We start from the raw sequence: 26,292 nt of genomic DNA, 5'->3' as shown, positions 1-26,292 counted from the left end.
TGCTGCTTGGCCTGCTGTGTTCATCCAGCTCTACACCTTGTTATCTTGGGATCTGGGTGTATTTGTGCATGTCATTAAAGGTGGCAGGACAGGTTGATGGAGCAGTTAATAAAGCCTAGGTTTCTTAGGTTCATTTATAGGGATGTTGAGTGTAAGAGCAAAGTTAAACTTGTGTAAGTCACTAGTTTGTTCTCAGTTGGAGTGTTGCAACCATTTCTGGGCACTACACTTTAGGAAAGATGTGAAGGTATTGGAAAGAATACAAAAGAGATTTATGGGAATAGATTCAGGTGTGAGTAATTTCAGTTATGAAGACAGACTGGATAAGCTGTGAGAGTTGTCCTTGTAGAAAAGAAGGCTAAGATCTGAGAGGAGATCTTATTGAAATGTTCACAATCATGAGAGTTCTGGATAGAGTAAACAGGGAGAAAATGTTCTCACTTGTGAAAAGGTTGAGAAGGGGAGGACAAAAGTTTAAAGTAATTCATCAGAGAGATGTGAGGAATAGTTTTTTCATGCAGTGAGTGGTTAGGCTGCGGAATGCGCTGCCTGATAGTGTGGGGGAGGCAACTTCATCCATGACCTTTAAAAATAATTTGTTACTTTTTAAGTAACTATCTATGTACAGGTTACGGGACAGAACCACTCGGGGGAATGCTCATTTGGAGAACTGGTACCAAAGAGACACTATGCACCAAATGGCTGTTTCCTGCACCATAACAGTTCTGTGAATAACATGTCAATCTTTCAGCTAATTAGAATTTCTGGGAATGCTGTTCATATTATCCATATTGCATCAGATTACTGAAACGTCCAATTTAAAAGATCCTAGATTTTCTCTTCACTGTTGACACTGATCTCTATCCATTTATAAATGAGCACCTAATTTCATGGAAGTAAAACTTTAAAAGTATATGTGCAGACATGAGGTTTAGATAATCTCGTCTTCTTCTTGGGCAGCCCCTCAGGATTGAGGATGGTTTATTTCCACTCTATTATGGTGAGAAAATGAGAAAATATCCAACATAAAGTTTAATTTCTCCAGTTTACAGATTTGGAAGGGAGATTATAATGATTCTGTTCACGTCTGTTACAGATTGTCTTGAATTTTACCACCATGGATCTCTTCAAGAGTCGCCTGTGCTGGTATGACTACATAGAAGTACGAGATGGCTATTGGAGAAAGGCACCACTTCTTGGTATTGAATTTTGTCCAGTTAGGACATTTAGCTGTGCCACTGAATTTGAGGTTTTAACAACAACCTTTTATTCCCCCGTAAAAATGATAAGATGTCACTTTTCCTTCTCCTACTACTCTTCCCCCCACCCCCAGCCCCTCTATCCCTCCCCACCCAGAAAAAAAGAAGATTGCAAAATTGTTCTTAAAAAGAATTTCCACTCCCTATGCATTCCTAGAGTTTTGGTAATGCTGGCATTTGCTGTCTATCATCCGATGTTCTGGAAAGGACATGCTTATTGCAATTACCTATAAACCTTGCGGCTTTGCAGGGTGGTTCAGAGGAGATTAAGGATTTTTGCAATGACCGAAAGCTGCCTCATCATTATGAGAATGGTAGATGAGTCTCAAAGTCAAAAGTTCTGCCACCAAACACAGCACCTATTATTGGGATGGGTGGCATTTCATGTATTTGTGTTTGATGGAGACAGTTGGCCATACAAAGGAGCAATTACCTCAGCCATGTGATTCTGATGACCTAGTTGGGTGAAATATGACATGCAGAGATAAGACTGGATAGGAAAATGTGGATTTGTTCAGATAATCAATATCCTTTTGGAGAGGTAGGGATATGGTCTTTGTATATGGCCCCAGAAAACCTTTGCATGAGGTTAGACACCTTTTGGAAGAAGTCAAGTATCCTTTGAGATTGTTGAAAGTAGGCATAAAAATGGCATAAGTCCTTTGGAACTGTCAAAAGGAATTGTTGAAAATGTCAAGAAGGACTGTGAAACTGCTATAATTTTTAAGGTCCTGCCCTTTATTTCATCTCAGCATGTGACCTGAGGTCTGCTTATGGAAATACTTGGGTGAGTTAGTATGGTAAGTGTGAGAGAAAAGGGTTGAGCTGGCAGGAAAACATCACCACATATTAGCTCTAAGATAGAATGGGGGCTGTAAGGGGCCAAGTGTGGAGTGGCATAGGTTGGCATGGAGGTTATGAGAGGGTATAGGGTGAGTGAGGCATGGGTCAGCAACGATTGTGGAGCCAGGAAATGCGCTGACTCTGCACTCCTTACCCAGGCATGAAAATTCACTCCAAGAGTCCTGCCCTCCTTGCAATTTTCCCCACCCCCCTTCACTGGATGGTAATAGTGCATGGGATTGATTAAAATTGGACAATTAAAATTACTAATTATGCAAGTGGCCATCATACGTTGCCATTCCCTAATTGCTCTTGCCTCTCAGGGACTTTTGATAGTCCTTTTAATCATCCTGCGTGGACATGTCTATGACACACCTGTGGGGAAAGTGAGACTTTAACCCGGTCTTTCTTGCCCAGAGGTAGGGGCAGTACCGTTGAGATACAGAACCTGTACCTAAATTTATGATCACAAGTGAATCCTTAATTTATACCCACCAGTTGAATACAAATAAAAAGTCACTCGTGCAATTAAGTCATTCTGGGTAATGCCCTTCTCATTTATTATGACTCTGCATGTAATCACATCATTAAAGATATTCAAGATCATTTCATGGGAGTAAAGAAATGTTTGAAACTTGATTCTTTAGGACACTATTTTACATGTTCACTAAATGTATTTTTATGGGTATAAACTCAACCTGTTTTTTTTCCAATTATGATCATTTGTTGCATGTTTCTTGATGTTTTTATTCAATTACTTTCTTTTACATTGATATTATGACCTATAATAATTGTAGGTTTTTATGGTTATCTATTTTTAACTGCTGAAACAAGTTTTTCTTTCATTGTATTATCTCCACTAATGCTCTCCTTATAAGTTGTGCTTCCTGTAAATGTCAGTGTTTTTAAGCTGGAGCAGCACAGGATATCACCGAGACCATCGTCAAAAAGTTAATTAATGTAGAAGATGGGACATTGTTGAAAACCTTTGAAATCTCAGCAAGGATGTCTATAGATGTTAGTTACCCTGTTAATGCTACCAGCATGATGTAAAATATATTCAAAAAACAAACAGAACTGGACAAGAAAAACACCCAAAAATGTTTAAATGAATCCCAATTATTGTTTTTACAATTTCCTCCAGAAAGAAAAGTGTAAAAAAAAAATAACAAATTTAGTCAGGTCTCTGGGGAGGGATCACCAGCAAGAGTAACGTTGACAAGAAGAACAAAATGAAGCACGGAAACAAACAGTAACATGGCCTACATTTAAATGATAAACTTTGCACACCCTTGTGTTTGTATTATTTTTTGATTCAATTGTTTTATAAATGTCATTTTAATTTTGTTTAATAATGTATTGAATTGTTTTATCTTAATATTTCTAAATCCAGGCAGGTATTGCGGTGATAAACTACCTGAAGTTCTGACTTCCAGCGACAGCAGAATGTGGATAGAATTCCGTAGTAGCAGTAACTGGGTAGGAAAAGGTTTTGCAGCAGTATATGAAGGTAGACTTTCAAATATATTCCTAGTGATTATTCACTTAAATACTAAGCCATTAGTCTAAAAATGATTATTTATTCTTAAGACTTGCTTTATATATGCTTTCAGGAGTTTCACTTCTCACTTAGTCAGTCAGTTATTTGCTGTGGGGAGAATCTTGCTGTTTACAAATCAGCAACAGTGATTGTACTTGAAAAATAACCATGTTCACAAAGGTTTTGGAGTGGCCTGAGCACATGATAAGGCTCTGGATGAAGAAACATTGAAGTGCTATAGTTGAACTTGGGACAGTTGTACCCTGGGATGTTCCAAAAACCTTCACAATCAGTGAATCACTATTGAAATAACATGACTGCTGTTATGTTGACAAATGCAGCAACAATTTTAAAGCAAGTTCCGACCAATTCTAAATTATTAACTGATCTGTCAATCTGTTTCTGGCTAATGAGTTAATGTTGCTCAGAATGCTAGAAGAACACCCTGTTCTTTTTCAAATCGTGTCATTGGAATCTTTTATACCCTCCTGAACAGACCAATGGCACCTCCACCAATGCATTTGTGCTTATTCGGTTGTTGCTTAAATCCTCACTGTAGTTCCCAACTACTTGTGTTTTGATGATGTTTTGATTGGCTGCTCGTGTGACATGTGCAGCTCTTTAAGAGACAGACAGTTACCATTTCAGATTATCATGTGCTATAAACCTCTTCTCTGAACGTGGATGGGGTGCTTTTATTGCTACCTTGGGCTCCTGGTGTCAATGGGAATAGGAAATATTCTTATTGCAAGAGAAGCACAGCAAGAAATTTGCTGCATTTAAGATTTCTTTCATTATTTCAGATCTAATTCTGCCCTTTGATTCTAACAGATGAGGTGATAGGGACATTGGTCAGGGGTTGGGGAGAGATGAGAAGAGTTCGCACGGTTGGCTGTTCAGTTATAAGCAAAGAGTTTTGGCCAAAAATGTAGGTCAGAAACTCCACATTGATCTTGCACATTTCTAGCTTTTGCAAAGAAGCATTTTGAAGTGTGCTGGAAACCCCTATGAGCCTGTAGGGTCAATATTTAAATATTCGAACAAATTTGGTAATAAGTTAGCTTGTTGGCTACAATTGCCACTGTACGGGTTTCTGCTATATGGAATTTGCCGGTGGTGAACAAGACAAAAGTATAACTTGGAGTAATTGATAAATAAAATTGATTGGAAAATCTTTGAACAGTGAAACTGCATAATAACTGGCTGCCTTTGTTAAAAAAAAGGTTCATTGTCGTTGTCTGGGAATCTAATCTCAGGAATCTGATTTCCATTAACTTTGGGCTCTACTTCCCGCTATCAGCCTTCATCGTAATGTGCGAGTAATAGATATATTCTCACCAACCTGTTGAGATGTTATGACATGCCTCTGGAAGACGTAGGACTTGAACTCAGGCCTTCTGGTCTCGCAGTAGGGACACTACTACTTCACCACACCCTAATCAGGAAGTGATATGCTGTTCTGGAATAGACTTTTGATGATGAACAGGTTGAGAAACCACAACATCAACATATAGGAACATACCAAAAACTCCAGGAGCAGCAATAACACCAAACATTAGCTGGTTTCTCTACAACCATGTACTGTTCTCCAGATTAGTAGGGCTGAGCACAGAGCTCCAGCTTGAAGAAAGCAATAACACCAGATCAGGATATGTAGGCAGGGGTTCAGTTTGCTCAATGTGGAGAAACAATGACTCAAGAGACTAAGTGTCTCATTGCATCTGCAGTTTTGCTGGCATCTGCAGCCTCCTGGAAAAGGACATCCTTTCAAGACGGCCAGATGAGTTACTGGCAGTCAAGGTTAAAAATGTCCCGAATTTAGTTTCTTCATTCCAGGGATCTGCCAGTGAATCTTCTGGATCTCACAACTTGCTGCCCACAGTGTATCACTCAAGTGGCCAATTCTGTGTTTTCCAGGTCCGCAAATTATACCCAGTTGACACTGAGAGAGACTCGCATGCAGCAATACATTCAGATTGTTGTGGATGGATTCATTCAATTAAAGAACCGTTGACTGTACACATGTGACAATCATGGTGCCCGCAGTAAGCCTACGTTAATATTTTGGAAAAAGTAACAAAATCTCCGTATGTAGTTGAATGTGACTACAAAAGGGTTATTTTGCATGTCTGTGCAAAATGATCCAGGTAGCTACCATCATTCTTTAATAATGCACCAGTCACATTACTTAAAGATATTACTCCTCCATACAGTGTGAACAGATAGTTCCAAAGGACCAATAGTAACCTCTAGCAGGACCCTACGACTGATGCAGGTAAAAAGTACAACAGAAGTGACATGGATGATGAATGAACAAACCATCAGCTGTTGAAGATGCAATTCAGATACAATTCAAATTTAAATGAGAGCTTCTATTTGCTCTAGCAAGTATTCTCAGGATAAACTTCTGTTCCAACCCCAACATAAATCATTGCCGCAGTTCAAAAGCCAAAGATTCTATTTGTATATTTCTGTCTTCTTCTAATCTGACCACCAGATTTCCAACTCACTGCTGGCAATGGCCCAAGTTCCAAGTGGGTCTGTTGTAATAAAATTCAAATGATAGGGGCTGTTGTGATGCAATATAATGTGTCAGTATTTCCAAGCAAGAAGACTCGGTTTCAAGTCCCACCTGTTCTAAAGGTGTTGTCATTACATAACTGAACAAGTTGATATAGAAATACGTAAATTTCAATGCAAAAGTCCTGTGACACAGCAACAAAAGCCTGTAGTTTGGAAGCCATTTGCAGTATGTGCCACCAATATTTTGATTCAGTTCCTCTCTGTTGCTTTCATTGTCAGTAATTCACTGTTGAGTTGAGAACTTCTTGGTAACATAACTGATGTCAGTGTGGCCAGATTAATTCTTGGCTTTGACTTCCAGTTAAACCCAACTGCTGTCTCAATACCACACATTGTGAGTTACTTAGAGTTGGGGATGGCTTTCTGATCCAATTAGTAAATCGTTATAAAAGCTCTTATGCTGGAATGAGTTTCCAGGGCATCAAGCAACTGGAAATGGCTCCTTAGCAACACCACGCAACCATAGCAGCAAGTAATAACAAACAGCTGTCAATTGCTCATCATGAGGAAATCTGCTGTTAATGATGAGATTGGGAAAGAGTGGGTGATTGCTGATAACAGTCACTATCTCCAAGGAATTGAAAATTAATCATTAGACACTCTTACTCTAAAAACAAACCTGAAACTCAATGCTTGTGATGAATTCTAAATAGAACTTTTTTGACTGACAGGAGATTACTCAGTAAATAGATGACAATTGCTACCTTTGCTGAACCCCTAATTTTTTTTATTCGTTCATGGGATGAGGGTGTCACTGACCAGGCCAGCATTAATTGCCCATCCATAATTGCCCAGAGGGCAGTTAAGAGTCCACCATATTGCTGTGGGTCTGGAGTCGCATGTAGGCCAGACCAGGTGAGATGGCCAGGTGAGATTTCTTTCTTTAAATGACATTAGCGAACCAGATGGGTTTTTCCACTAGTCGACAATGGATTCATGGTTGTCATTAAACTCCCAATTCCAAACTTTTATTGAATTCAAATTCTATCATCTACCATGGCAAAATTCAAACTCTGGACTCCAGAACTTTATCTAGGTCTCTGGTTTAACAGTCCAATGATAATATCACTACCACACCTCTTCCAGATATGCTCACCTTGAAGAAGTTTTGCTGCTCCCTTGGACGGGATTTACATTCTAACCTTTCTTCTTGTTCTCCATCATTAGTCACTTATTCAGCTTCTCTTCTATTCTGGTCTGCTATCCATAATCTCCTTGTTTACCCTTTCATATCTCTCTGGGCTCCATCTCCATCTATCCGTTCACCTCTACCTCCCACTTCAATTTCAGGATAAATGCCACTTTCTCCTAGCTACTAGCAGTTCTGATGAAGAATACTGGACTTGAAATGTTAACTCTGCTTTCTTCCCACAGATGCTGCCAGTTCTGCTGAGTTTCTCCAGCAATTTTTGTTTTTGTTACAGAATAGGTGACCATATGCCTGGTCAAAGTGATGAGTTAAGCAGAATCTTGAAGGATTGTAGCAAGCTGGAGGGTAAAAGATTTTGGGGAACATTCTGATTCAGAGGACTAGGCAAAGTTGGCTTTGCCTTTAATAATGTGGGATAGAGGAGGCAGATGGTTTGGGGAGGAGCTACTTCTAACCAATTATAGGATGTGAGTATCACTGGCTAGTTGAGCGTTATTACCCATCCCTAATCACCCTAGAGAAGGTGGTGGTGAGCACCTCTCTTGAGCTACCACAGTCCATGGAATGTAGGTACATCCATAGTACTCTTGAGAAGAGAATCTCAAAGCTTTGATCCAACAGTGAAGAAGCAGTGATCTTGGTTCTGAGTCAGGATTTTCTGTTGCTTGGGTTGGAATGTGCAGTGGAGGCATTGATGTTGTGGGGATGCCACTTGACTAATAATCCAGAACCCAGGTTAATGTTCTTGGGACAACAAGGTGCAGACCTGGATGAACACAGCAGGCCAAGCAGCATCATAGGAGCAGAAAGGCTGACGTTTCAGGCCTAGACTCTTCATCAGAAAATGTTCTTGGGACATAGTTTAGAAAACTGCCATGGTGGCTGGTGAAATTTGAATTTAATATGAATAAATCTGGTCTAACAATCATATAATTGCTGCTGATTTTTGTCAAAACCCACCAACTTCACTGAGAAAATTTGTCACCATTCCCTTGTTTGACCTACATGTCACTGCGGAACCACAGCAATGTGGTTGGCCCTTATCTGTGGACAGTTAAGGTGGGCAGTAAATGTTGGCCTAGCCAACATTTCTCATGAAGTTCCAGTGGCCTTCCCATGAACAAATAAAAGTGGTCATGTTTTCATACACCTTTTTAAGTGGCAAAAGTCATGGGTTTGGAAGGTGCTGTCTAAGGAGCCTTTGTAAGTTGCTGTGGTTCATCTTATAGATGCTGCGTACTTCTGCCACTATTCATTGAGCGTGTAAGGAGTAAATGTTTAGGGTAGTGAATGGGATGTCAATCAAGTAGGCTATTTTTGTCCTTGATAGTGTTGAACCTCTTGAGTGTTGTTGGTTCTACACTCATCCAGGCAAATGGGAGTATGCCATCATACTCCTGACTTGTGCTTTATAGATATGCACAGGCTTTAGGGAGTTGGGGGAGGAGTTACTTTGTGCAAAATTCCCAGCCTCTGATCTGCTCTTGTAAGCGGTTATTATAAACTCAATCTAGTTCAGAACATCTGACCTATAATAGTAATCCCATGTATTGATATTAATTTTAAAGATCTGACGTGCAAATGTTTCCTTGTATTTACAAATGGCTATTTAATGTTGGCCTGTATTGTATTTTGATTTGTGTACAAGTCAACTTGCGAATTTACTCCAGAACGGAACCCATTTGCAACCTGGGGATTGCTGTATCTGGTCAGTGCTAGGCCAATTAAGTTGATATTGGGGCATTCAGCTTGATGATGTCATTGAACGTCAAAGGTTTATGGTTAAATTCTGTCTTGTTGGAGATGGTCATTGCCTGGCACTTGTGTAGAGTGATGTTACTTCCATTGATCAGCTGAAGCCTAAATATTAAGCATGTTGCTTCGAGGTGGAGGGGTGGTTCACAAGAGGCTCGAGCTGGAGGAGCAAGCAGCTCTGTGAGAGTTGTTGACTGGAGGAGTTTTTTGCAGTTTGGAGCAGTTCAAAAACAAGGATGCCATTCTTGACTTTGAGTTATTGTTGTCTTGGAAACAATACAATTCAACAAGAATAGAGAAGGCAGGAGAACAGGGCATGATGCAGGATTCAGTATGGGCGGCAGAGACATTGGGAGGTAAATTTACACAGGTGTTCTACCTGTCTGCATTGAAGTGCTATGGAAATCCTTAAACAAATACCGTAAAAGCCATTTATGTTGTTTTTCTCAGCTTTCTGCAGCCCATCTGCCAGAAAATGAGCAAGAGAAATACCATAGAAATTCACTCCATTATAATCTGTTTTAAACTTGTAAATTTACGGAATTGAAGTGCTTTATACGCACAATGATACAGTGCACAATAAATTGTGCTTCAATTGAAAATTAAAAGAAGACATAATAATGTATTGCACTTTTTGGTAGCATTCTTCGTCATTTTAATGACAGACCGGAAGCTAAAAGCATTTTCGTACTTCAGTATTTGTTTGAAAAGCATTCTACCTGTCATGCTAATGTGTTACAATCATGGAAGAGACCCCAGGTTTGATTATGGTCCAACTGGGGATCTGTAACTTTTTGTCTAAAGTAGATGATGTTCAAGAATCCCAGGCTGTTATAATTTGAATAAAGCTCCAAGATTCCACAGGTTTCAACTCTTAAACATAGACTTCACTATTCCATGTCAAAAAGTCAAATAGCTTACAAGATTTGTTTTATGCTTTTAACCTTAACGTGAGGTAAATTTAAATTGAGGCAATATTGTCTTATACTCTAATATCTAAAACCAACATTGGGCAGATATGAATGAATCAGTAAACTGTGGTCAAGTACAATATGTTGCATGTTAAAAAGGGTAAATAAGACCAAGAGAAATGACATAGATTTCTTAGCAATCTACCCAGCTGTCAGTAATTATTATGAATCACAGAAGTCTTGTTAGTACTGAGATCTTCCTTCAGAGGAATTTCATTCTTCATTCTCAAAGACTTCACTTAACTTTCTCCAATGTTTCTGTATCCTGGTGTGCCTGAATACCTGGTCACCAACTGGTGGGTGAAGCTTATCTTCTAGTCAGTGCTGGCTAAACTGTAGCTCCTAATTTCACCAGGGTCTCTCTCAGCCCTGCTTACATGAAGCCTGCATACAAAGTGCCTAGACCCTCTTCCTTGGTTCCTCTGCCAGTGATTGCCTTTCAGTCTCTTGGTGAGGGTTCTTCTTTCCTCAGATACTTAGAACATAAAACATAGAACATTACAGCGCAGTACAGGCCCTTCGGCCCTTGATGTTGCGCCGACCTGTGAAACCAATCTGAAGCCCATCTAACCTAAACTATTCCATTATCATCCATATGTTTATCCAATGACCATTTAAATGCCCTTAAAGTTGGCAAGTCTACCACTTTTGCAGGCAGGGCATTCCACGCCCTTACTACTCTCTGAGTAAAGAACCTACCTCTGACATCTGTCCTATATCTATCACCCCTCAATTTAAAGCTATGCCCCCTCGTGCTAGCCATCACCATCCGAGGAAAAAGGCTCCCACTGTCCACCCTATCTAATCCTCTGATCATCTTGTATGTCTCTATCAAGTCACCTCTTAACCTTCTTCTCTCTAACGAAAACAGCCTCAAGACCCTCCGACTTTCCTCATAAGACCTTCCCTCCATACCAGGCAACATCCTGGTAAATCTCCTCTGCACCCTTTCCAATGCTTCCATATCCTTCCTATAATGCGGTGACCAGAACTGTACGCAATACTCCAAGTGCGGCCGCACCAGAGTTTTGTACAGCTGCAACATGACCTCATGGCTCTGAAACTCAATCCCTCTACCAATAAAACCTAACATACCGTACGCCTTCTTAACAACGCTACCAACCCGGGTGGCAACTTTCAGTGATCTATGCACGTGGACACCGAGATCTTTCTGCTCATCCACACTACCAAGAATTTTACCATTAGCCCAGTGCTCTGTATTCCTGTTACTCCTTCCAAAGTGAATCACCTCACACTTTTCCGCATTAAACTCCATTTGCCACCTCTCAGCCCAGCTCTGCAGCTTATCTATGTCCCTCTGTAACCTGCAACATCCTTCCGCACTATCCACAACTCCACCGACTTTGGTGTCATCCGCAAATTTACTAACCCATCCTTCTACGCCCTCATCCAGGTCATTTATAAAAATGACAAACAGCAGTGGCCCCAAAACAGATCCTTGAGGTACACCACTAGTAACTGAACTCCAGGATGAACATTTCCCATCAACCACCACCCTCTGTCGTCTTACAGCTAGCCAATTTCTGATCCAAACCGCTAAATCACCCTCAATCCCATGCCTCCGTATTTTCTGCAATAGCCTACCATGGGGAACCTTATCAAACGCTTTACTGAAATCCATATACACCACATCAACCGCTTTACCCTCATCCACCTGTTTGGTCACCTTCTCAAAGAACTCAATAAAGGTTTGAGAGGCACGACCTACCCTTCACAAAACCGTGTTGACTATCCCTAATCAAATTATTCCTTTCTAGATGATTATAAATCCTATCTCTTATAATCCTTTCCAACACTTTACCCACAACCGAAGTAAGGCTCACTGGTCTATAATTACCAGGGTTGTCTCTACTCCCCTTCTTGAACAAGGGGACAACATTTGCTCATCTCCAGTCTTCTGGCACTATTCCTGAAGACAATGACGACATAAAGATCAAAGCCAAAGGCTCTGCAATCTCCTCTCTAGCTTCCCAGAGAATCCTAGGATAAATCCCACCCGGCCCAGGGGACTTATCTGTTTTCACACCTTCCAGAATTGCTAACACCTCCTCCTTATGAACCTCAATCTCGTCTAGTCTAATAGACTGTATCTCAGTATTCTCCTTGACAACATTGTCTTTTTCCTGTGTGAATACTGACGAAAAATATTCATTTAGCGCCTTTCCTATCTCTTCGGACTCCACGCACAACTTCCCACTACTGTCCTTGACCGGCCCTAATCTTACTTTAGTCATTCTTTTATTCCTGACATACCTATAGAAAGCTTTAGGGTTTTCCTTGATCCTACCTGCTGAAGACTTCTCATGTCCCCTCCTGGCTCTTCTTAGCTCTCTCTTTAGGTCCTTCCTGGCTAACTTGTAACTCTCAAGCGCCCTAACTGAGCCTTCACGCCTCATCTCTACATCAGCCTCCTTCTTCCTCTTGACAAGAGATTCAACTTCTTTAGTAAACCACGGTTCCCTTGCTCGACCACTTCCTCCCTGCCTGACAGGTACATACTACTTAATGACACGCAGTAGCTGTTCCTTGAACAAGCTCCACATTTCAGTTGTGCCCAGCCCCTGCAGTTTCCTTCTCCATCCTATGCATCCTAAATCTTGCCTCATCACCTCATAATTGCCTTTCTCCCAGCTATAACTCTTGCCCTGCGGTATATACCTATCCCTTTCCATCGCTAAAGTAAACGTAACCGAATTGTGGTCACTATCACCAAAGTGCTCACCTACCTCCAAATCTAACACCTGGCCTGGTTCATTACCCAGTACCAAATCCAATGTGGCCTCGCCTCTTGTTGGCCTATCTACATACTGTGTCAGGAAACCCTCCTGCACACATTGGACAAAAACTGACCCATCTAAAGTACTCGAACTATAGCGTTTCCAGTCAATATTTGGAAAGTTAAAGTCCCCCATAACAACTACCCTGTTACTTTCACTCCTATCCAGAATCATCTTTGCAATCTTTTCCTCTACATCTCTGGAACTTTTCAGAGGCCTATAGAAAACTCCCAACAGGGTGACCTCTCCTTTCCTGGTTCTAACCTCAGCCCATACTACCTCAGTAGACGAGTTCTCATCAAACGTCCTTTCTGTCATTGTAATACTGTCCTTAACTAACAATGCCACACCTCCCCCTCTTTTACCACCTTCCCTGATCTTACTGAAACATCCAAACCCCGGAACCTGCAACAACCATTCCTGTCCCTGCTCTATCCATGTCTCCAAAATGGCCACAACATCGAAGTCCCAGGTACCAACCCATGCTGCAAGTTCACCCACCTTATTCCGGATGCTCCTGGCATTGAAGTAGACACACTTCAAACCACCTTCCTGCCTGCCGGTACACTCCTGCGACCTTGAAGCCTTATTTATGACCTCACTACTCTCAACCTCCTGTACACTGGAGCTACAATTCAGGTTCCCATCCCCCTGCTGAATTAGTTTAAACCGTCCCGAAGAGCATTAGCAAATTTCCCCCCCAGGATATTGGTACCCCTCTGGTTCAGGTGTAGACCATCCCGTTTGTAGAGGTCCCACCTACCCCAGAATGAGCCCCAATTATCCAGGTATCTGAATCCCTCCCTCCTGCACCATCCCTGTAGCCACGTGTTCAACTTCTCTCTCTCCCTATTCCTCGCCTCGCTAGCACGTGGCATGGGTAACAAACCAGAGATAACAACTCTGTTTGTTCTAGCTCTAAGCTTCCACTCTCGCTCCTTGAATTTCTGCCTTACATCCCCATCCCTTTTCCTACCTATGTCGTTGGTGCCTATGTGGACCACGACTTGTTAACTTTCGTACTTACTTCGTATTGAGACACCACAAAAATTTTCTCCAAAATTCCTGGACCCCTCTTCAACTGATTTTGATTACCTTTGAATAGTTTTTCATCACCCTGGTAGCACCCTGGAACACTGGAACATCAAAGCATTGGAATCCTCCTGGGTTTTGTGAGCTGCCCTCTCATCAGGTCATTCTGGATCCCATGCCACCCAGTTTTCATGCCAGATCAACACACACCAGCTGGCTGGGTGCTCTAAGTGCTTAAAATGAACAGCAGACAGATAGCACGCACCCTGCTCTGTTTTGCATATGTCAGGACACTTGGCCTTCTGGAGATTGAAGTTTTGGGCCTCCACCAGGAACCAAGGTAAATTTCACAATAATTGTACCTTACAAAAAATAAAATATTGGCTTATCTGATGCTTGGCAATAATAATTTTCAGATTTAAAAATTATAAATGATGTTCAGATCCAGATGATTTGCCAGGCACAAAGGTTGTCAAAAGGTAATCAAAATCAGTTGAAGATGGATGCAGGAGTTTTAGAGAAAGTAACTGGGAGACCAGAATAAATTACAAACCACTGAAGGTAAGAGGTAGCCAGAGGAAAGCAGAAAGCCGCTGAGAGATTGAAGGGTGACCACTAGCAGAGGAACTTTACTTATTTTGCTCCTTTGGTGCTGAGTCCCTTGAAATTGACAAAATAAACAAATTATTATTTTGGAATGTACAAAGTACCATCAATATAACAGAGGAATTGGATTACCACTGGGATCTTCTGAGTTTTTACTGGGCAGACGACTGGTGAAAACGTATTGAGCTATGGTGCATAACACAGAGAACCACAGGCACACAGCAGAGGTAGGTTATGCTTCTGTTCTTACATCCTGCATTCTCGGAGGGCAACTGCACTGTGAAACCTAAGAATCAATCATACAATGTACTTCCCACCTTTTGTTTTCAGATGGAGCATGGTTTCACGTATAACCTCGTAATTGCTATGTTGGAAGTATTGTGTGTAGAATCCTAAAATTTGCCATCTTGTTAATTATATCCCTGCTTACAAATAATTTTTCTTTAATTATTAGCAATTTGTGGTGGTGAGATCAGTAAAGAAGCGGGACAGATCCAATCTCCAAACTATCCAGATGACTACAGACCAATGAAGGAGTGTGTGTGGAAAATAACAATGTCTGAGCACTACAACGTAGGATTAGTTTTCCAGGCCTTTGAGGTAACTTTGCATGATAAAAATTTAATAGGAGGGATGTTCAAGTGATGGCCCATCCATGTGTGGCAAATATACCTTGTGCTGACCAAAGTAAAGTGCAAATAGCTGAAGAATTAATTACTTTGAGCTATAATCTCTAGCTAAGATTAGTGAGTACTTGGTTTGTATAGGCAGATAATGAAATATTTCATTAAGTAAGATATATTCCAATCTAGTTGGTCTTACTTAAAATTAATCTTTTACTTCTGTAGTTCATATGATTCAGTGTTTTGTAACTCAAAAATTGCATTTTATATTTGGAAGCAGAGTTAGTAAAGGTAAGCCATGTAAGAACTCCATTTTACATCCGATTTTTAAATGTATGAGAAAGTCAAGGAATGAACTAGAATACTGTATTGGACATGGAAGTATTTCAGGGAATGGAATAGGAACCTGGCTCAAGTAAATTGAAATTGAAGACCAGCAAACAGGAGTAGGCAATGAATAGTCTTAAGTACAATGTGGGTATTTTCTTATAAGGGGAAAGGAAGGGTAATTAAAACCAGTGCTTCCTGGGTGATTTAAAAAAGAAAGTTTGTGAGAATGGAATGAAATGGAAAAGCAGTGTGTATGACAAATGTCAGCTTAATAATGTAAGGGAAGTTAGGTTAATATTTAAAGAAAGTGGTAAAAAACCAACTAAGGGGCAACAAGGTTGAGAATAGATTGGCACTGGACATAAGAAGGAATCCAAAGGTGGTGTATAAACCAATCAATAGTGAATAGGTTGCCAGAGGAGTACTGGAGCTAAAGAGGGACCAAAACAGAGACCTTCTGGTGGAGTCAAAAGACACAGCAAAGATTTTGCATTGGTGTTTACCAAGGAAGAGAAAAGCCCAAAGCAATAGTAAAAATGAGCATGTTCCTGGGAAAGTAGATGTGATTTTAAAAACAAATGAGATGAGGTGGAGGTAGTAGAAAGTATGATGGTACTTAAAATTGTTAAGATATCTGATCTAGATAGTTGACATCCAAAGCTGCTGAGGAAAATAATGGCAGAAGGTCTGGCCACACTCCTCTTCAGATGCAGCAGTGATGCTGAGGGACTGGAATATCACAAGCTAACTGATTTACTTCTGTTCTTATGTCACAAATGTTGAACCCATGTTCAAAAAAGGGAAGAAGGATTAACATTTGAATTGCAGACCAGTCAATTTAACATTGTTGATGTAGAAGCTTTTAAGAACAAGAATCTAAGAGAAAGGAACAATCTGTTTTGACCAAGCATGGACTAATATATGACTAGCACGTTTTTATTAAGGGCAGATAGGTTTTACTAACTTGATTGAGTTTTTGAGAAGGTAACAGAATTTTTTCCACCAGTCTTCGTATTCTAGAATTTACAAGAAAAAGAGTTAAAACAAAATTATCCTCCAACCATCACCCTTCACTTGCCCCTCAATATGATTTCAATGCCACCTCATGCTCTCCATGTCAATGTATGCCACTGTACCCAGGGCCATTTTGTAGCCAACCTGTTGCACCCACACAGCTATGATTTTACACCCTCCATGTCAACTTTCCCCTGTTCCTCCTAGGGAAGACATCAGGAAACATGATGAAAATAAATAAAATAAAATCTTTCAAGTTTCTATTCCTTAATTGTTTTGTAAGAAAGAACACTCATTAAAAACAAAATATTCTTTACATTTAAATCCCTTTAAAGACTGAAGCACTTATGATTAGAAATATTTATATTCATCATTCCAAATTACAGACTTTATAGCCTCTTAGAAATATCAATTAAATGGTGAAATGATAGATATCCCACTGTAATTATGATTGGTTGAGAAACCAGTCATGCAGCACAAATTCTTCAAAGGTAACCCTTGAATTTATGTGAACAGAAAAAGTGATATCGCAAGTATTAATTTTACTTTAAACTGCATTCATATTTTAAAATTATTTAAATGTTAGGAGTTTTAAATGCCTTGAGAGCTTGACTGTTCCAAGGAGATTTAAATGTTTTAACAACTTCACGGTTCCAACACACTTTCACATCTGCTTTTAATAACTTTAACCTAAGGAGAGATATATCATTGGAGGCAGTTCAGAAAAGGTTCACTAGGATGATCCATGGTATGGAGTGATTATCTTATGAGCAACGAGTAAACAGGTTGGGACTCTAGTCCCTGGAGTTTTGAAGAATGAGAGGTGATCTCATTGAAAGATATGGGATATTTAAGGGACTTGACAGGGTAAATGCTGGGAGAGCCTTGGACCAGAAGTCATTGTCTCAGAATAAAGGCATGCCAATTTAAAAATGAGATGAGGATAAATTTCATCTATCAGAGAGTTGAGAGTCTTTGGAACTCCTTGCCACAGACCGCTGTGAAGAGAGAGTTCTTGTCTATATTTAAAGTTGAGATAGACAGATTCTTGATCAATAGGGGAGTCAAGGATTATGGGGAAAAGACAGGAAAGTGGACATGAGAAATGTCAGATCAGCCATAATGCTATTGAATGGCAGAGAAGACTGTAGTGGTTGACAGTGTACCCTTGGTTCTATTTCTTATGGTCTTATGGTAATGTCTCCCAAAGGTGCCCCAAATCCTACTCAAAGAGTTGTGTATCTTTTGAACTGCATATCCTACCTCTCCAAGCAATTCTAGCAAGTTTAGACTACTCGTGAAAACAGCTAATGTGTCCTATTTTGGGCACCCTCTTTATGAAAATTAGATCCATTGAAGACAACAGCACTTCCACATTCACAGCTGCTTTGTGTGTAAATTACAACCCAATCCCATTTCCATCTGCCCATTCCACCACCTCTGGCAGTTCTGGATACCATATGTTAGGAAAGACCAGAGACTTCAGAGAGATTTACTAAAATTGTTGAAGGAATATGGATTATAGTTAAGTGGATATTCTGAAGAGGCTGGGTTTGTTCTTCTCGGAGCTGAAATGACAGGAGACTAGGATCATGAGTGAATTAGTTTTAAGTAAATTAGGAGAAAGTATTTTAAGATGCTGAAATATGAATAGCAAGATAACCTAGATTTAAGGTGATTGGAAAAAGAAGTAGAGATGGCTTCAAGGTGGCTCAGTGGTTAGCATTGCTGCCTCACAGTGCAAGGAACCCGGGTTTAATGCCACCCTTGGACGACTGTCTGTGCGGAGTTTGCATGTTCTCCCTGTGTCTGCGTGGGTTTCCTCCGGGTACTCCGGTTTCCTCCCACAGTCCAAAGATGTGCAGGCTAGGAGGATCAGCCATTTAAATTGCCCGTAGTGTTCAGGGATGTGTAGATTAGATAGATTATAGGGGGGTGGGTCTGGGTGGGATGTTCTGAAGGTCGGTGTGGACTAGTTGGGCCGAAGGGCCTGTTTCCACACTGTAGGGATTCTACGATAATGTGAGTAAAATCTTCAGGATTGCCTGATAGGATGGTAGAAATAGATTTACTAATAGCATCAATTTTAGGAAATTAGATAAATACAGAAGAAAAAAAGTCAGATGTGGGAAAACAATGAGGGAATGAGATGAACTGTACTGTTCTCCAAGGGAAATGGCATGGACTTAATGTGCTAAATGTCCTCTTGTAATTCCAAGATTTGGTTAATAAATGTACTTATTGACTTTAAAATGAGGTTTTCCTGTGCAAAAATGAGTAAAATGTTTTCCTTATTCTGTCCTAGGTTGAGAGACATGACAATTGTGCCTATGATTATTTAGAAGTCCGAAATGGCAATAATGAAAACAGTCCCTTAATTGGGCGTTTCTGTGGCTATGATAAACCAGAAGACATCAAATCTACTTCCAATACCCTCTGGATGAAATTTGTTTCTGATGGAACAGTTAATAAAGCAGGATTTGCAGCAAACTTTTTTAAAGGTACAAATATGTCAAATCCAGAGTATTGTAAGAACCAATTAATATGCCTGGGTAGCACTTTCTCTTATGATGTGGAGATGCCGGTGTTGGACTGGGATGGGTAAAGTCAGAAGTCAAACAACACCAGGTTAAAGTCCAACAGGTTCATTTAAAATCACAAGCTTTCGGAGTGCTGCTGCTTCATCAGGTAAAGTGACAAAGGAGCAGCGCTTTGAAAGCTTGTGATTTTAATAAATCTATTGGACTATAACTTGGTGTCCTGTGACTTCTAAATTTTGCTTACATGCAGGAAGAATAAAACAACTGACATTGTGGCAATAGCTAAAAAGGTTAGTATTTCAGTTAGAGGGTGGCTAATGTGTGTCATTATTTAAGAAAGGCTGCTGGGAAATGCCTGGGAACTATAAACCGACGAGCCTAACGTCTGTGATGGCTAAGTTGTTAGAGGAGATTCTGAGAGACTGGATCTACAGGTGTCTAGAGAGGCAAGGACTCTTTGGAATAGTCAGCATGGCTTTGTGCATGGGAAATTTGTCTCTCAAATTTAGTTGAGTTTTTTGAAGGGGGACCAATAAAGTAGATGTGGGCAGTGCGGTAGACACTGTCTATGTGAACTTTAGCAATGCCTTTGACAAGGTAAGTTTTTGAGTAAGGTTAAGTCCCATGGGATTCAGGGGGAACTAACCAAATTTTATACAAAATTGGCTTGAAGGTAGAAGACAGAGGGTGGTGGTAGAGGGTCGTTTTTCAAACTGGAGGCCAGTACCCAGGGGTGTCATAAGGATCAGTGCTAGGTCCACTGTTACTCATCATTTATATAAATGTTTTGGATCAGAATTTAGGAAGTATGGTTAGTAAGTTTGCAGAAGACACCAAGATTGGTGGTATAGTGGACAAGTAAAGATTGTTATTTGGGAATACAGTGCAATCGTGATCAACTGGGCCAGTGGGCTGAGGAATGGCAGATGGAGTTAAATTTAGATAAGTGCAAAGTGCTGCATTTTGGTAGGTCAAACCAGGGAAGGACTTACACAGTCAATGGTAGGGCCCTGGAAAGGTTTATAGAAAAAGTGATCTAGGGGTACAGGTTTATAGCTCCTTGAAAGTGGAGTCACAGGTAGATAGGGTGGTGAAGAGTGCTTTAGGCATGCCTGCTTTCATCGGTCAGAGCATTTAGTATAAGAGTTGGGATGTCACGTTGCAGCTGTACAAGATGTTGGTAAGGCCGCATTTGAAGTACTGTGTGCAGTTCTGGTTGCCCTACTATAGAAAGGATATTATTAAACTAGAAAGAGTTCAGAGAAGATTTACTAGGATGCTACCTTGATTGGCAGGTTTGAGTCATAAGGAGACACTGGATAGCCTGGGACTTCTTTCCCTAGAGCATATGAGACTGAGGGGGTGATCTTATAGAGGTTTATACAATCATGAGAGGCATAGATAAGGCAGATAGCCAACTGCTCTTCCCCATAGTAGATGAGTTCAAAATTAGAGAGCATTGGTTTAAGATGAGAGGGGAGAGATACAAAAGGGACAAGAGGGGCAATTTTTTCAGAGAGTGGTGAGTTTCTGGAATGGGCTGCCAAAGGTAGTGGTGGAGGCAAGTACAATGTTGTCATTTTAAGAAACATTTGGACATAGATGGGATAGTTGTGGAGGGATTTGGACCAAACGCAGGCGAATGGGATCAGTTTAATTGTGAAAACTGGGCAGCATGGACAAGTTGGGCTGAAGAGCTTGTTTCCATGCTGTAAACCTCTATGACTCTAGTAATGTGGGACATCGGTCACTCCTTAACCTTAGACCTCTAATAAGTGTCGTTCCAGCAAAAGACATAGCTTCCCATGGCGTTGCCAGCCTCTGATTGACTAGCATCTCTCAGTAATGAGGGTGCCTGCCCTTGCAGTCCTTGATCCTTGGGCTCACTACTGGCTACTTGGCTATCTGTGTTGCATTGAATACCCTTGGGCCTTTCTGGAGGAGACATCACAGATCTCCCAGCAGGTAAAATCCTGCCCAAAAAGTATTTACAATTTTTAATGAAATGTAATCATAGCAAGAGATACAAATACAGAGTTACTCGAGCTGAAGAATATGGTATTTTTCTCTTATCACTGCTACAAAGTGTACCTAGGTCAAAAATTAATTAATTCATGTTCTGCCTGAGCCTTGGGCCCTTGTCTGTTGATGCTTTACTTGAAGCTGTTTTCTTTGCAGAAATTTTTGTCAGTGCCCATTTGCTATTGCCTTCTACTCCTAGAGGCAGGATGAGAAGGCAGATCCCAAGACTACTTTAGTTAGAACAGGAGTTTAACCTATGCTGTTAGCATTATTCGGAGCAACACGCTAGCCACCTGGACAACTGATCTAATTCACTCCTGACCAGAAATAACACAGGAAACAGACTAACAGGATGATTTTAATCACAAAAAAAAAATCAGTGCCTTGTGATATAAAATTTTTGAAAATCCCAACTATCTTCAGCCCAACTATTTCTAGGTTTAATCAACGTTAGGGAGGGGCTGTTTGGGCCATTTAATTCTTGAAATGAGGCTACCTGCCTCAGATTTAATCTGTCCTTCATTTGTAACCCTGACCTGGCCTCCAGAAACACAGCAGCTCAAAGGAGGTGATATGGTATCTTTGCTATGGTATCTTTCAGCAACGGCTTGTGGTCCGGGAAGAACAGAAGTGATTCCCTTGAACTCCCAAGTTTATTTTGTGCCTTGCCATTGGACCCCCTGACATTAGAGCACACTTCCGTTTGAGGATGAGTGCCTCCCCTTGACCCTGGGAACTGAGATACCAGATTTCAGGATCAAACCAAGAGCAGGGATCAGAACCTCCTCAATAGAATCAAAGACCACTGATTTTAAATCTACCTCACAAGAAGAGTAAAAACTCCACCTGTAGGGAACCAAACATCTGGTTTTCTGGAAACTATGCTGCTTATCTCCCCACCCACTACCCCTGCCAGTCCCCTTAGTTAATCATCCACAGTCAGTACCAGAGCCTGAAATTCCGTTCATTCCTCCTGACAATATACTGTTTAACTTCAGCCTCAGGTAAAAACTCCAATTGGCACCAGTCTGCAGTTTCTATTACTATAGTTTATCATAGCTTATTGGGATTGAGATTTAGTTTATTTTGCTTTTGAAATTGGTGGATGAAGAAGTAATTTCTGTAAGTTCCTAGTATCAGTATCAAATGGCCACATGTAGCACAAAGAGATGCAATGGAAAGCTTGCTGTAAATCTATGCCACCTCTGTGCGATACCACAATTACTAAAAAGCACCAGCGCTTGTGTGTTATATTACGTTTTGTGCTCTCTCAATATACTTACTGAGGCAGCATAGTGGCTTACTGGTTAGCACTGCTGCCTCATAACACCAGGGACCTGGGTTCGATCCCACCCTCAGGCGACTGTCTGTGTGGAGTTTGCACATTCTCCACGTGTCTGCATGGGTTTCTGCCAGGTGTTGCGGTTTCCTCCCACAGTCCAAAGATATGCAGGTTAGGTGGATTGCCAATGCTAAATTGCCCATAGTGTTCAGGGATGTGCAGGTTAGGTGCCTTAGCCATGGCAAATGTAGGGTTACAGGGATAGGATAAAGGGATGTGTTTGGGTGGAATGCTCTTGAGAGTTGTTGTGGACTTGTTGGGCCGAATGACCTGTTCCCCACACTGGGGATTCTAAGGAGGCATGAATTTTCACTGAGGTCATGGTGTTCAACAGGACATTGGATGACTTGAATAAAATAATGTGCATGGGGATGGATAAAAAGTAAGAGATTAGCAGTAGGCTATGATGTTTATTTGACAAGCCACACAGAGGGGCGAATGACCTCGTTTTGCATTGTAACTCTTCTGTGATGGTGTCAGAACAATTTTTGGCTCTGCAAACCCAGCATGAAAGAAAGTGCCCAGAGCTTTATATTTTTATTTCTTGGGGAGGGCTTTTAGGATTGATAGCAAGCAACTCGAGAAACACTACACAAGGTCTCCCTCCACGCACTGGCATTTTGTTCAAGGTTACTTCTTTAAAAAAAGCAAAAGAAAAAAAAAAAAAACTGCCCTCCTCTCTCTCACCCCATCACACCCCCATACACATCCACTCCTCATCCATACTAGCTTACACTCAAAATACATGGGGCCTGCAGGAGAACCTACCCTCGGAAATCCCTAAATTGCTTGGGTAAATTTACTCACAAGGGTGACCAATCAGAGAAAAGCCATCCCATAAATAGAATGGAAAGAAGTGGTGAGGAACTGCTTCTGTAATCACAGGCTGGTTCTCTGCTGTGCTTGCTGCCTGACAGAAACCAGCTAAGAGTGAACTTGTCAGGCAGCAATAGGATTGTTGTCACTGGCCTTAGCAACCTTGTGATTCAGAATGATGAAGACAAGCTAAAGTGTAATCTCTGTTTTCTAATACAAGCAAGATGTTACACATGTAATGCCAACTTGAGCAGGATACTAGATAATGTCAAGGATCATGGAATGGTAAAAAACAAAAACAAAATGCTTTTCATGCTGATGCTGTAAACTGTAAACATCAAGTGCTGGATCCACTGAGCCAGTCAGGCAGAATCTAGAGAGCAACAGTTTTAGGCCATTGAACTATTATCAGAATTGTAAGAAGTTAGTAACTTAATAATTTAGAAATAAATAGAGGACCAGTGAAATATATTTTTGGAAGATTAGGACCAAAGTAAAACGAGGATAAGATAGAGCAGTACTCCAGTAAAAGAGACAGTTGATACCCTGTTGGAGATAAATCACTTCTCCCTGGAAGCAAGCAAGAATCACTTCCACTTATCCTTCCACCTCTGTATCTCCTAAAGAAGCTTTACTAACAGACACTGAAGAGCAGATTCTCTGCTATTTGAATTAAGACAAAATGTAATACAAGATATTCAAGAAACATTGAGGAGAAGCACATCAATTTTAAAAATGTAAAAAATATCAAAGTGGAAAATTTACCACAGTTTTACCACAGACGTAAAGCATTAAGGTTAAATGGTGAAAATCCTGCATAGAAACTTAAAGGGGTCGCTTGGATTATAAAATTAATCAGCTTTAAAATGGCAAATTTCCTCAACATTTATTGAAACAGTTTACCATTTTCATGGATTTATTTTTCACTGACTGATAGAAACTAGATCCAAAAGAATTTTAATCTTTTACATTTTTCACCCTTATGAATAAGTTATGAATAGGTTCAATATTATCTACTTCACGAGAATATAAAATGTCTCTACAGCGTTGACTTTAGCTGTAGCACCGGAACTAAATCATGTTAGTTGATTGGGTCAATTCAAGTTTAATTTAATAACATCAAGATGCAAAATCATAAGTGAGCCAAAATAAGGTTGACGTGTTTGTATTATCAAGATGAAATAATCATGGTGACCTGCAGCTTAGATTTGACACTGAATCTAATGTTGCAGGTTTAATTTTAAGAGGACGACTGTTTTCTGTGATTTTTGTCCATTACTGTCCAATTTGCTATGGCAGGATGCTTTGTGTCAGCCACTTGTAAGAATGGATGGAATGTTTCTGTTTGCAGTTTGTATTTTATCGAGTGAGATTCACGGTGCCCAGAACCACCTGGTTCAGAGTGACTTTCCTCACTCAATTTTCTGCTCTTCAACTTGTTAATGATGCAACTGGGCTCTTTAACCTCCTTCTCAGGGAATTGTGCAGCGGAAGTGGTGTAAGTGCTCATCACTCCTCGGACCTTCTGATGTTCATGCCACAGGTGCCAGATTTCAAGCCCAGCTGCAGACCACTTCAGATACCAAGAGCACACTGTCTCACACTGTGGTGCTTGAGTGTTATGGCCAGAAGAAAGGAACGCTTTGTCCCCACTTCATGGACAAGGACTTGCAGCCTCTGGTGGACAGGATTGTGAAGAGGCGGGTTGTCCTTTTTCCTGCAACAGTCACAGGAGACCAGGCCAGCCCAGGTCAGTGCAATGCCAAGGGCGAGATTTGAAGTCCAATAATGAAGAAAGAAGATCATTGAACTTCTGTGCTCCTTAATTGTGAATGCATCATCTTTTGTCTACTACCTTGCACTCAGGACCATCACTCACTTCACGTCTGCTACTGCAAATGCATCTCACCAGGATTCATAGACTAAAACTCTCATCCTATCGCATGCATCACGTCCGGTCAATGGTTCATACTCAGTTCATCCTCCTAAGCTACAAGCTTCTGCCTTCCTACTCATTTGATGGGGACCACTTCACCACTTCTCCTGCTTCTGTATCGTCACTAACCTTTTTTCTATCCACTTCCATCATACACATACTCTCTCTTTGTCTCATTGCAAAAAAAATTGGCTCATAGCCAGGTCAAGATGGCAAAGCTGACAGTGGGACAGTGTGTGGTGATAAAGTCAGGCTTCTCTCGCCTGAAAAGTGGAAGATTCTTGAATTAGCTGTAGAAAGGTTGACCAAGCATGTGTGTATGGGGAGGTTGGAATGGCTAACCAACTTATAAGATTTATTGTGCTGTGCTGATCTCCCGTTACCACTAATGCTAACTCATGGTTAATCTGCATAAGCATTTATCTCTTTACAACAGCAAATTCCTTCTTTTCTCTCAAGCAGTCACTAGAACTGCGAACCTCACCATCAGCTCCACCTTCACCCTCAGATGATACGCTGGCGCAAGGCTTTCACCTGCATGCTCGACCATTTGAGAAATCTTCAACTCAGTGGGTACTCTAGATGACAGTCAGAAACACAGTCTGGTGTGCATAACACAGACACATCTCTGCAGCTTATCAAGGAAGGAACGTCCTAATTCTCTCTCACTCGGGGCTGCAGAAGTCCAGGCACTCCTCAGCCCCTGGCTGAAGATGATCCCATGGATTGCCTACATAGTTATCCCCTGACTAACTTTACTCTCCCTCCACCCCACTAATGAACTGCTCCTAATTGACTTTCATACATGGCCATTTGCTTCAAGCACATGCACTGTGTTTGCCTTGTAAGCTGCTGCAGGTGTGCCATTGATATAGCATGGTGCTACACAATGACATGTCTACCCGTTTTAATTGTTCTGTGCTGACCACCGTGATAAGCAGCATGCCTCTTCCTCTGCGCTAATAAGTGATCCGGGCCATGGATGTGGGCATCCTGTAGCTGACCAATGAAGACTGTGTGTGCTGAAAAGCAACATGACCCACATAGAAGCTGGCATCGTGAAAGTTGTTACTGAAATCGGTGAATGTGTGCTGAGATAACAATGTGAAGTATACAAAAGGGACGACAGCCT

At 40.9% G+C, this 26,292-nt stretch overlaps 1 protein-coding gene across 4 annotated transcripts in view; it reads left to right on the top strand.

Moving 5' to 3' along the window:
* The window catches only part of LOC109913338 (bone morphogenetic protein 1), a 320,653-nt gene that overhangs the window by 216,584 nt on the left and 77,777 nt on the right, over nt 1–26,292 (top strand). For all 4 annotated transcript variants that reach the window (XM_048603079.1, XM_048603072.1, XM_048603065.1 and 1 more), the window contains 4 exons: nt 1,097–1,199; nt 3,496–3,612; nt 14,992–15,137; nt 18,810–19,005. In XM_048603079.1, coding sequence (XP_048459036.1) covers nt 1,097–1,199; nt 3,496–3,612; nt 14,992–15,137; nt 18,810–19,005 — 562 coding nt within the window. The remainder of the gene's footprint in view (nt 1–1,096; nt 1,200–3,495; nt 3,613–14,991; nt 15,138–18,809; nt 19,006–26,292) is intronic.

This window comes from Rhincodon typus, chromosome 1 (genome assembly GCF_021869965.1).
Source record: "Rhincodon typus isolate 14 chromosome 1, sRhiTyp1.1, whole genome shotgun sequence".
In the NCBI taxonomy this organism is placed as follows: domain Eukaryota; kingdom Metazoa; phylum Chordata; class Chondrichthyes; order Orectolobiformes; family Rhincodontidae; genus Rhincodon; species Rhincodon typus.
The sequence above is the reverse complement of the archived record's forward strand: the minus strand, read 5'-3'. Positions and strand labels throughout refer to the sequence as shown.